At 47.5% G+C, this 12,106-nt stretch overlaps 5 protein-coding genes across 6 annotated transcripts; 1 reads left to right on the forward strand and 4 right to left on the reverse strand.

Moving 5' to 3' along the window:
* Nucleotides 1-83: 83 nt before the first annotated feature.
* On the reverse strand, nt 84-1,957 carry Ir7d (Ionotropic receptor 7d; the record flags this gene model as incomplete). The annotated part of the gene is made up of 2 exons (NM_001144703.1): nt 84-1,521; nt 1,611-1,957. 2 exons carry the CDS (start codon nt 1,955-1,957, stop codon nt 84-86), a joined length of 1,785 nt encoding a protein of 594 aa, NP_001138175.1.
* Nucleotides 1,958-2,920: 963 nt separating this feature from the next.
* Ir7e (Ionotropic receptor 7e) lies at nt 2,921-4,800 on the reverse strand (the record flags this gene model as incomplete). The annotated part of the gene is made up of 2 exons (NM_001144704.1): nt 2,921-3,934; nt 3,988-4,800. The coding sequence occupies 2 exons, from the start codon at nt 4,798-4,800 to the stop codon at nt 2,921-2,923; spliced, it is 1,827 nt and encodes a 608-aa protein (NP_001138176.1).
* A 259-nt stretch (nt 4,801-5,059) lies between these two features.
* On the reverse strand, nt 5,060-7,147 carry Ir7f (Ionotropic receptor 7f; the record flags this gene model as incomplete). The annotated part of the gene is made up of 3 exons (NM_001144705.1): nt 5,060-6,148; nt 6,201-6,723; nt 6,777-7,147. 3 exons carry the CDS (start codon nt 7,145-7,147, stop codon nt 5,177-5,179), a joined length of 1,866 nt encoding a protein of 621 aa, NP_001138177.1. The 3' UTR covers nt 5,060-5,176.
* A 633-nt stretch (nt 7,148-7,780) lies between these two features.
* Ir7g (Ionotropic receptor 7g) lies at nt 7,781-10,097 on the forward strand (the record flags this gene model as incomplete). The annotated part of the gene is made up of 3 exons (NM_001382032.1): nt 7,781-8,106; nt 8,543-9,047; nt 9,105-10,097. The coding sequence occupies 3 exons, from the start codon at nt 7,781-7,783 to the stop codon at nt 10,095-10,097; spliced, it is 1,824 nt and encodes a 607-aa protein (NP_001368933.1).
* Nucleotides 10,098-10,250: 153 nt separating this feature from the next.
* Acat1 (Acetyl-CoA acetyltransferase 1) lies at nt 10,251-11,906 on the reverse strand. 2 transcript variants are annotated; one of them, NM_001298058.1, is made up of 1 exon: nt 10,251-11,906. In NM_001298058.1, the coding sequence occupies exon 1, from the start codon at nt 11,789-11,791 to the stop codon at nt 10,559-10,561; it is 1,233 nt and encodes a 410-aa protein (NP_001284987.1). In that variant the 5' UTR covers nt 11,792-11,906; the 3' UTR covers nt 10,251-10,558. The 2 variants fall into 2 exon arrangements, with proteins under 2 accessions (NP_001284987.1, NP_572414.1); NM_132186.2 differs by having other exon boundaries at nt 10,390-11,906.
* Between the last annotated feature and the right edge of the window lie 200 nt (nt 11,907-12,106).

A 12,106-nucleotide genomic window follows, 5' to 3' on the forward strand; every position in this document is an offset into this window, starting at 1 on the left:
GAAACATAATAGTTATTTTCGGCGGCTTAAGTATAAATGTTTATATTTTTTTCCATATACTTTTCAGAATAATTTAATACCACTCAAACTCTTTCAAATAGCCATTCTAATCCCGTCCAGTGGCGTCTTCGACTCAGCAACTCCAGACCAAAGACCACAATGGAAATACAGAGTGCTCCCATCAAGCAATTAAGTGCTGCCACAACGAAGCTCATGGACTCAGCAAATCCAGTGGCTACACTCTCCGTAGAGGAATGAATTCTTTTACCCGGCGTATCCGTATCCGTGGTGGTGGGCAGATTGTCCCAGGCGAGGATCTGCGAATGGTGCTGGAAAATGCCAAAGCTACGCATGTTGAAAAGCAATTTATTGATCTCCCAGGCGAAATAGGAGCCATGTGGAAAGTACATGCAAAGCATATTGTCGACGATCTTTTCAGCCAAAATCACCAGCTGATTGCGATGTTTCCGATGCCTAACCAAGTGATCGGCTAAAAAGGCGCGACTGGTAAAGGCGCCTGTCTTCCAGGGAGCCTTCAAGAGAGCATCAAATACATCCACCGGCTGTCCCGCGGATATTAAAGTCTTGCCCTGAAAAGACGGTATCTTCAGGGTCATCCGATAGGAGGCATGATCGGTGATAAAACGGAAGCCACCACTCAAAGCTTGATCCAAAGTGCGAGGAGATGGCTTCACCGGTGAGTTCTGTATGAAGTTGAATACGGATGCCTCGTAACTGGCCCGAATGACAAAGATCCAGAGCATCCAACCGGCCAAAATGGGGGATGGCATTCGCCATCGACTGCCCACAATCCAATGAAGACCCAATATCGTACTAAGCAGCAGCCAGGTGTATTTTTCGAAAGGGAACAGCATAACCTCATAGATACTATAACCGCCTCTGGCCTGCAACACGATTATGTAGGACATTTGGCTGTACGGACTCGTGGCCTCTAAAAAGGTGGATCTTTCTGGTGTACAGGCAGCACATCCTATGGTTATATTGGCCCTTCTCTCGCGAAGCATTTTGTAGGCTCCCGTAAAGGTGCCATTCATAAAACTGGAACCACCTATTAGTCCATTCGGTTCATTGGGAATCAATTTAAGCGTAAAGTTCATTTTGCGCGCCACGATCCGCAAAAGCAGCCCATCCAATCCGTCCAGTCCGTCCATCGGATCACTACTTTTCCAATTAATTCTCATATAGGGCGGTATATCCCAAACGATAACGCTCAATGGACACCCATGTAGGTTCTTTAATCGTCTCGGAAAGACGTCCCATAAATCGCCATCCTTTATGTCAATTTCCACGGGCTCCAAGCTCGAACAGCTCGTGGGTGTGTATGGCCGGACATTGAAGGCTTGGACTCCGTGCAAGCGGGGCACCAGGATCACCACGTTGATGTTGTAACGTTCCTGCATAAAATACGTGAATATCTTCGTCATTATGGGTCGTTCCGGCTGGGATGTCAGCAATACGATAACGCAGAGCCCGTTTCTGTTCACTCCTTCGGCAATGGCACTGAAATGGAAATCAAATCTAAATTCAATTATTATGTAATATGTACTTTAGAATATTTTATGCCTATGTAATAATACATTGCAACTTACATGGCCTGTTCAGCATTCTGGACGAAAAGCAACTGCGTGAAGACTTGGGCGGTTATCTTTCGGTTCATCTTGGAGGCCAGGACAACGGCCACTGGGAAATTCGGTGGATATAGATTTCGATTTAGGACTTGATGCACCAGAATCACCCGATCCCTGTCCATTTCCTCGTAGGAGGTGCTGATAAAAACACCAAAATTATAAACCGCAAGCCCATTGATGAAAATCTTTTGCAGAGTAGCGGAAATCTGGCTAGCCAGTTGCTCCTCCAAAAGATGTTGGTGGGGCCACACAACCGCTTGCACTTTACAAAGACCCAGGAGCAGTGCCACAACGCAACGAATGTCCATGGCGAATGTGAAACATTTGGCAACATTTTTGCGAATTTATTTGATTGAGTTCTCGCCATCCAAGGGACTAGATTTGTTTTGTTCAGGGATTTTGGGGCTGCACTATCAATTTGGAAAAATCTGCAATGCATACAGTAGTATACAGTATGTTTCATTAGTGTATAACACACAAAGAAATTATAAATGTACTTTCTAATTCCCTTGCATTGATGTGTAAATAAGGTAGCCATTATTTTAGCCTTTTTAATTTAACTTAAAACGATAGTTTCATGCCAGTTACTTAAATTTCCCGAGCGATTCAAATTAATTCTAGTAACGTGCCTGTAACGGTAATGCATTAACAAATCTGTGTTCATCACTTAAACTAATTGCTGCGTACGGGCGAGCAACCCATGGCCACCACCCAAACGCCCCACCATTCCGGGCCAGCCAGGAATCTAGCCAACCAGCACCAACCCACCCAACTGAACCGTTCCGGAGGCATGTGCGTGACAGGTTTCGGGTGTCAGTATTATGCATGAGGCGCATAACCATAAATTAACACCATCAGCGGCACAGACACACACACACACACCTGTGGGTGGAGTGGGTGGAGTGGGTCGGCGGGTAGCTGCTAGTTGGGTGTGTGGATACTGCCGGTAACACCCCGTCAGTGTCAGGTTCATGCGAGCACCATGTCGGCCGTAAGAGGTTTACAAATAGCTGGATAATGTCCTGACCTCTATAGAGACCACACGCCTGCCACAGTCACCCACACTTGGAAATATAATTTAGCTGTATCTAAGAAATTCGCAAATAATTAAATTATACAATATTTTAATTACATTAAAAAAAAATAAATAATTGAAAGTAAATCGTTTTATAACTTCGCTTGTAATAAAATAACTTGAATTCTGATATAGATAAAGCTACTTATTCACTTCTACGAAATATAGCTAGCTAAATTTATCTTTAAGTACAAAACTACGTAAAAAGTTTCCTTAAATAGATGGATCGCATTGACACAAGTTCCAAGATAAAGACAAGCAGGCCAACGATCAGGCCAACCAGGACCATTAAAAAGATGGCATATAGCTCCATAGTGCCGAGGACTTGGAAGCTCTGCTCGTTGCGCAAATAGCTCTCGGACAATTCCCACCTGGACCAAACGGAGAGCAAACCCACTGATCTCATCCACATAATCTCCTCGTTGAGCTGGTCGATGAGAAAGGAGTGCTTGGCCAGGTACATCGTCAACTGCATGCTGATGATATCCTCCGGAACGATCTCGAAGTGAGCTCCCGATCCCTGCTCGCCCCTCTGATGCACTTTATCCGCACTCAAGCGATTGAAATGGATGAAAATGTCCAGAGCGGAGGCAGTGACATGCTGCCGTAGCTGATGATTAGCCTCCAGAAAGTACAAGGGATCCAGCTCGGAGTTTGCCTCCAGCAGGCGGAATCTCATGTGCTGCACACTGGGAATCTCGTCCAGCACCTCCTGCACAATGGGTGTCAGCACCACGGTGAAGTTCTTTTGCACCAGTGATTCAATGGTCTGTGGCCAACGATTTAGCTGATGCGTTCGTATCAAATGGTACAGTAATCCCTGATAGATTGTCCGAATGATCAAGGTGTACATCATCAGCATGACACAATAAAGACGAGCGGTGTGCGATCTGGGACACTCCAACAGCGGCATGCCCACAAAGACTAGCTCCAGATTAAGCCAGAACCGCGATCCCATGCGCTCGCGCAACATCCTGCCAACGATCAATTGGATAAGAGCGGACAAGGCCACCACTCCGAGGATTCCCATCCAGATCTGTAGGCGGTACGGGTAGAAGAGGATGTCGAAGGAGCTCAGTTCATAGCTGGAGGCAAGGACTCCAAAAACCTCGCGGGTCTGGTGATAGTTGTGCGACGAGGTGGCCACCATGCCCCTGGCCACCGTCTGGCGGATCCCGCCCAGAGTCAAGTCCACCTCGTCTCGTCGCAACTGGAATATGTGAAATGTGAAAAATATGTTCCTTGGAAAATGAAAGGACTCACCATTTCCAAAGCCTCGTCCCTCATATTGACATGCACCTTTCGCACAGCAATTGTGAAATTCATTTTTTCGGCTAGCGCCAGGAGCAACCGACCCTCGTAGCCACCGTTGACCCGCAGTACCTCTTCCTGGTCCTCATCCAATGTAAGGAAGGGAGGAACATCCCAAAGGGCACATCTTAGGGGACACCCAAAGAAATTTCTCAACTTGCGAGGGAATAAATCCGGTTCGACCAGCATACTGCCATTATAGCGATTGATTAGCTGCGGTTCCATATCCGAACAGCCATGCTCTCCAAAGGGATAGTAGCTATAGAATAGGATATCCCCGTTGGACTTTTGCACCTGGATGCTGCAATGGATTAGCCGATAGCGCCAGCAGTAGTCGAAGATCAGCCGCATCTCGCCCTGCAGCAGACGATCTCTGGCCTGCAGGAATATGAAATAGTGCTCATTGTAGTTGTACTCTCTGGAATAGTACTCCATCCGGATTTCCTCGAAGGCGGCAAATGAGTCGGTGAAAATGACATTGAAGTGACGACGACCCGGAACCGGATGCCATGGAACACCACGCAGCACATTGACGATTTGCAGGGGGGCCAAGCCCCATTCCCGGAACAAAGTGCTCATCATCTTGTTGTAGAAATTGCACGTGTGATTGCTCCGGCAACACAGGGTCAAAACCAACGATGGGGTCACACTCAGGATGTAGTGGTGCACTACGTGAAGCACTGCCCGGGCCACGAACTCGTTGATGTGGTTCATTTGCTCCCCGGACAAATCGTAGTACGAGTTGAGCAGTGCGCTGATGTTCATCCCGCCGGGACATGAGGTGGCTCAATGAAGGATATCCATATCCTGACCAGAATATTGCCTCCGAATCATATTAGAAGTTTTGTGTAACTTTCAAGCTAATTGCCCGGAAAAGTTTCATGATTAATGGTTGTTTCACTTACACACAAAAATTGGGTCAAAACCACTGACAAAAAAAAAAAACTAATCATGTGAAAAGAATGCAATGCAAAATGCTTCTTTTTTCAGAAGAAAGATTTCATTAAAATACCCGTACATTTTAAAATATTAAATATCTTAATTAATCCGCTAATCTGTTTGTTATGTATACATATGCTAACACAAATTAAATACTAACTAAATATCTTATTTCAATAAATACATTACAGATACAGAGCTTCTAGTTCCTCTGCCGAAGTAATACCTCTCCTGCGAACAGGAGACCAGCTAGAAGATACAGACCCGCCATGACCATGTAGATCCCGGATAGCTTGGCATGGTTAATGTACCGCCGGCTGGTCATGTGCACCTGCTCCTTTCGATGGACGGATGCAAAGGATGCGCGTCGCCAGGCGTGAATAAATCCGCTGGCATCCAGCCGCCGAATATCATCGTCCATCTTCTCGTATAGAAACGAGTGTTTGGGCATATACATTCCAGCGTATTCCACATTCACGGGCTGCTTGACCACGTGAAACGCATTGGGATGTGCGGAGGAGTGTAGAAAGGATAGGGTGACATCCTGATTGGCAACGGCGAATATTTTTCGATTCCTATTCCGTGTCAATACATTTAAAACATCCCAATCGAAAGGTGTGTCCACGGATTGTATACTATCCGGATCGCGAGCCAACTGTGGCATCTCAAGCAGCAATCGCTGGGTATTCGCAGTGCAAATACCCTGGAATCCCTCCGCCAGCAGTTGATCCAGGGAAAACGATGGAGTATTGTACAGTTGCAGGCGGATCAAGTGAAAGAGCAGGGACTGATAGGATATCCTCAGGGGTATACTGGCCCACAGCCAGTGGGCGGCAATGAAGCGATGCCTCCAGGAGCGCGGCAGTCGAGCCAAGGCGGCGCCCAAAAGCAGGGCCACCACCTGCAATCCCCCGCCACCATCTTCTTCATTCCCCCTCCTTGCAGATGGCAGATGGATGCCCAGGTGAATCAGCAATGCCAGGAGCAGAAGCATCCAAACGGAGAGCTCAAAGGGAAATACCAACAGTGCAAGCGAACCTATACGATAGCGCTCCAACTGGAGAACGGCCACCAGATTGGCCGAGTAGTACGACATGGGGGTGGTGAGCAGTTGATTCCGGCGCGCCGTTTTGCGAAAGTAACCCATGCTGATGTTGACATTTCGTTGCAGGAGCTGGAATGAAATCGATTTGAAAATCCAAAACTCAGCAATAATAATTGCTCACCTTTTCTATGGGTCCCTCGCTGGAGCCCTCCGCCAGGCGATAAGCGTTTGGACGCAGCAGCGCAATATTAACCAACTCCAGGCTGAAGTTCATCCGACGAGCCAGGTGCTCCACCAGCTGGATCTCGAAGCCACTGCCACGGCTGCGATTGTGCTTCGGATCCCAGACCAACTCTACGAAGGGCGGCTGATGCCAGGTGAGCACAGTCAGTGGACAGCCGTGCATCTGGCTGAGTTTGTCGGGAAACATCTGGGACGCTTTCCATTTGCGACCATCAAAAGTATTCACTGGAATGGGATAAGCCTTCTGGCAGGCGTCCGCTGTGTAGGGATAATAGGTATAGACCAACACCTCCACCTGGGCGGTCTGGATCATCACGTTGCAGTGCAGCCAAAAGTGAGCCAAGCAGTGATCCAGGATCAATTGAAGCTCCTTGGGAATAAGATGGTCTCGCGCTTGCAAGAAGATGAAGTAGTAGTCCGGATCATCGAAATTCGCATTGCTGGCCGTGATGTTGGTGTCCCTAAAGAGAAAGATTAAGACTGGCGAAGATTATAGTTGACTTAGTTAACTTACAGCAAACCCTGATAGGAGTCCACCATCAACAGGCTGACGCGTTTCCTGCCCGGCACCGGATTGACCACCAGATCCGGACGAATGCGTAGCAGCTGCACCGCCACCATTCGCCACGAATCCATTAGGATGTTCATCATATACTCAAACCAATGGGCGGTGCCCAGGTGACGCGTGGAAATGGTCACCACCAGGGTGGTGCTCAGCTGGGCCAGCACATTCTCGATGACCAGACGTAGTGCCCGGGCCACATACAGATTGGCGTCCTCCCCCTGCATATCGATCCTCGAATTCTCCAGGTAGCTTTTATAGATCGAATAACCGGAACCGGAACTTAAGCTTGAACCCGCATTGGAATCGGAGGTGGTATTCATGGCGCCAACTTTTATGCTCGACTGCAAGGACATGATTTCAATTGAAACCTGGACTGGGTTATTTGGATTCACGTTCATTCATGGTCTGATCTTTATCGAGATTGTACTAATTAAAGGCAAATAAATGGAAAATTAAATCTGGCGAAGGATATTAAAACAATCAAATGCAATCAAAACAATCATTCGTTTATTCGTACATCGCGTATAATTGAATTAATTTTTATATCAAATTTAATGTCTTGTGAAAATATAAAAGTTCAGTGTACGTTATATAATTAGAGCGTTAGCTAAAGAAAGAATTTCGAGTTAACAGATTACATCAATCAATGAAGCAATGCCCACCACCTTGTAAACGGAGCATACCTGCCGACCCATAAGCATATACGATTATGGACATCAGTTAGGGTCGAGTCATAACCACCACCTTTTATAGGCCATATAAATTTAGATATTTACGATTGACCAGCTGATGGACAAAATCCCCGCCTAATTGTCCAACTTGGTGCGTGTCCCACAATAGTCTTATTTGACTTGGCAACTAATGAGATGCAAATAGAGACCGGATAGAAATGGAATTCGCCGCGTGTACTTGTCAATTTCGGCAGTATTCTTCCCGGATTTCGATAGACGGACATGAACGTGACCAGCCTGCTGAATTTCGAGTCGATGAAGTACATCGGCGCCCAGACGCAAGCGGCGTCAATAAATCATCACGTGGCCCAGGCCCTTCGTGTCTTCATCGAGGACTTCTATCAGCGGATCGCTCCCGCCTTTATTGTGGTCCTCTCCTGCCGGCGACCCAGTCCCATGAACTTCTACCGCAACATTATGCAGCTGCTCTACGAGAGCGTGGACACGATGATCGTTCAGCTAGTCCTGGTCGAGCTCGGTCGTCCGCGTCGGATCGCCGGTCCCAGGACTCACAATCTACTGCTGGTGGATTCGCTGGATGCACTGCTGTAAGATATTAAAGTGATTAGCAACTTCTTTCGAGGGCTAACCACTTAAATGTAATATCCTGCAGATTTCGATAGATTTTCAGTCGTAACTTGGTCAAAATAAGCCACATAAACGAAATTAGTGACTGTTTTGTGAGTCTGAAAAGATCAGCTAACAATCTGTATAAATTTAGGATAATTCATATAATTTTATTTTTTTTGGCAATTTTTTGCTGTTTTTTAGGGGCTTAAAATTTGCAAAAAATGGGTAAAAAATTTTTTTCCCAATTTTGGACACTATTCGATTGGGAATTTCGTAACAAATTCAACGAGCTATAACATTCCACGTTTGGACCAATATTGTTTTTGTTTTGGCCAAAAAACTGATATTTTTTTCACAAAAAAAAACACTTTTACGCAAAAAATTCGGTAACCTAAAATTATATGCATATTCCAGCGACATCGAGATCCACACGTATACGGCGCAGTCGGACACCAGCGAGTACTACTTTATCTTCCTGCAGCAGCGGGATGCACTGATTCCGCACGATATGCAGGGTGTGTTCGCGTACTGCTGGCGCCACCAGTTGATCAACTGCAATGTGATGACGCAGAGTTCCGGTGGCCAGGTGCTGCTCCACACGTACTTCCCTTACGCGCCTGGCCAATGCAACGATTCCCAGCCGACCAGGATCAATATGTTTTTGGGCGAATCGTGGAAGCATCGCGACTACTTTCCCTCCAAGTTGCATAACCTCAACGGGTGCCCTTTGATTGTTTTGGCTAGGAAAGTGTCGCCCTTTTTAGACCTAGATGAGGGGCAGCGAGAGCTTCGCGGCTTGGAGGGGCGTCTGCTGCAGGAATTGTCGCGCAGGATGAACTTTAGCATACAGTTTTCGGGCTTACAGGATCAACTGAAGAATCGCACAACATGGACGGAGAAACAGTTGCTACAGAAGCTGGTAGGATCGATCATTTGAGAATTTCATTGAACGATAATTTTAATAATATTTGAACAGGTCCAGGAGCGTATAGCCCACCTGGCGATTGGTTATGTGAGGAAGCGCATCCAGTACGCAACGAATCTGACGCCCGTGTTTCCGCATTACTCGAACCGGGTGGTGGGATGTCTCCTGTTGAATGCCCACAACCTGACCAGCCTGGAGATTTGGTCGTTTCCGTTTCAGGCACTCACTTGGATCTGCCTGGTGTTTAGTTTTTTGAGTATATCCTGCCTAGCATTGCTCCATTGACGCGGCGCGGGGGATCGGTTGGCTCTCGTTCTGGCGGTCTATGCCGCCTCACTTGGCTTGCCCATCGATCCCCCTGAGCGGCCGTCGCTGCAGTTGCTCTTCGCCAGTTGGCTGATTTTTGGCCTGATCGTTAGATCCATGTACTCGGCGCTGTTGTTCTTCATCCTGCGATACCATCTGCACCAGCGATTGCCAGGAAATCTGCAGGATCTAACCCATGGCGACTATGCGGCCGTAATGGGTCGGACCACGTTGCAAGATCTGAGGGAGGTGCCCAGTCTGCAGGATCTGCTGGGTCTCAAATCCGTGATAGTGACCTCTGAACGGGAGGAGGAGGTGCTTCGCACGTTAGATCGGTGTACGCTGCGAGAAGGAGCCGGCTCACATCCACTTTTCTTTGGCCTGATTTCCCAGGATGCACTTCTCCATCTCACCCAACGGGGCCATCGGGCTGGAGCGTATCACATCATACCGCAAGACGTTCTGGAGCAGCAGCTGGCCATTTATCTGCAGAAGCACTCGCATCTGGCCAGCCACTTGGACCACCTCGTCATGTCCATTCGATCCGTTGGCCTGGTGCACCACTGGGCGGGCCAAATGGCTAGCGAGCGGTACTTCCGCAGTCGGTTCCTGTACCGGGAGAAGCGCATCCGACAGCCGGATCTGTGGGCGGTCTACATCCTGACCGCAGGACTATATCTCCTGTCGCTGGTCGTCTTCATATGCGAACTTCTGGCCTCCAGACGAGCAGGGCTCTGAACAAAATATTTTACTTATTATTACTAAATAAATTATGAAAACAAGAGAGAATGCTAATGCTTTTACTTTACGAGTAACGGGTATAATATCCTTAAATGCCGAAATTATCATTTTTTTAGGTATATATTAAATGGTGAATTTATAGGCATATATATATATATATATAAATTCAACAATAAAGAACATTTTCAGCACTTAATTCATTTTTTTCACAGAACAAATATAAGATGTTTAGACTTTGAACCCTATTACCGTCATGGAAGAACACTGATTTGATATACATATAATAATTATTGACTGTTTCATAATTTTATTATGCAAATCACAATAGTTCGTTAAATGCGGCCACGCGCAATCAAGACACTTAACAATTTAAAAAAAAACATAGAGCTTTCCACAATAATCTCGATGGATCAGTAGTAAATGCATTTCTGGTTGAGAGCAGGTCCGCCAGGTGACCTTTACAGCTTCTCGATGAGAATGGAGGAGGCTCCACCGCCGCCATTGCAAATGGAGGCGCATCCCAGCTCGCCCTTCTTCAGGCTGTGCGAAAGATGGGCCACCAGACGGGCTCCGGACATGCCGATTGGATGGCCAATTGACACGGCACCTCCATGAACATTAACCTTGGCTGGATCCACATCCAGTTTCTTGATATTGGCCAAAACGACCAGGGAGAAGGCCTCATTGACCTCCCACATGGCCACGTCTTCCTTGCGAACGCCGGCACGCTTCAGTAATTTGGGAATGGCCAGAGCTGGGGCAATGGGGAAGTCAATGGGATCGGTCTCCGCATCCTGGAAGGCCACAATCCTGGCCAGCGGCTTAATGCCCGCCTTCTGGGCTGCCTCGGCACTCATCAAAACCACGGCGGCACCGCCATCATTCAAGGTGGATGCATTTCCGGCTGTCACAGTGCCATTTTCCCTTTGGAAAACGGTGGCCAACTGTCCAAACTTGTCAAAATTCACCCGCTTGTACTCCTCATCCTCTGAGATGACGATCTCCGGCTTCCTCTTCTGCTGAATCTTCACCGGGGCAATCTCGTCCTGGAACACCTTGTTGGCCCACGCGGCAGCCGATCTCTTGTATGATTCAATGGCAAAGTCATCCTGCTGCTGACGTGTGATCTCCAGTTTTTTGGCCGTATTTTCGGCACAGTTGCCCATGTGGAACTTGTTGTACACATCCCAGAGGCCATCGAAAACAATGCCGTCGGTGAGATTGACGCCGCCATAGGGCGTGGCTCCCCTCTTCAGATAGTAGGGAACATTCGACATGGACTCCATACCGCCGGCAACGACCACATCAGCATAGCCGAGCATCAGGGATTGGGCGCCCAGCATAACGGCCTTCATGCCCGACGAGCACACCTTGTTCACCGTGGTGCAGCATACATTGGTGGGCAGTCCGGCGAAGATGGCAGCCTGACGGGCGGGGGCCTGTCCCAGACCAGCAGATACCACATTGCCCATAATCACCTCCTGGACATCGGTCTTCGCAATTCCGGCCTTTTCGATGGCCGCCTCGATGGCACGGGCTCCCAATTGGGTAGCCGTCAGTGGGGCCAATTGACTTTGGAAGCTGCCAATTGGTGTGCGGGCTGCCGAAACCACCACAACTTCGGCGATTTTGGAGCTGTAGTTGCGATGGGCGCTCCAGCGACGCGTGGCCTGCAGCAGTCGGGCGGACATCTTGGAATTTAATTAATTTGTATTAACTAGCACAGCAATCACACAGGTAAATGGCAAGAATCCAATCAGAAATCACGCCAGACCTGTTGCTTGCGTAACAAACCGGTAATCGGTCTATCGATAGGCAACAGCTGGCGCGGTAAAAGTGTTGGCAACTGTTAAATAAGATTAAAGCGACTGGTAATTTTCTATTAGTTAGCATTCTTTAAATGTAATTTTTAATTTTTGCTGTTTTAAGTATATTGCTTGAAAACTACGCTGTAAAGATGCAATGCTAAGTTTATATATTCTTTTTACAATACCCAGCACTGAAAA

Source organism: Drosophila melanogaster, chromosome X (genome assembly GCF_000001215.4).
Source record: "Drosophila melanogaster chromosome X".
Taxonomy (NCBI): domain Eukaryota; kingdom Metazoa; phylum Arthropoda; class Insecta; order Diptera; family Drosophilidae; genus Drosophila; species Drosophila melanogaster.

Excerpts from the sequence above, each read along its gene's own strand:
- Acat1 (NM_001298058.1), bottom strand. The coding sequence starts at position 11,791 with ATGTCCGCCCGACTGCTGCAGGCCACGCGTCGCTGGAGCGCCCATCGC.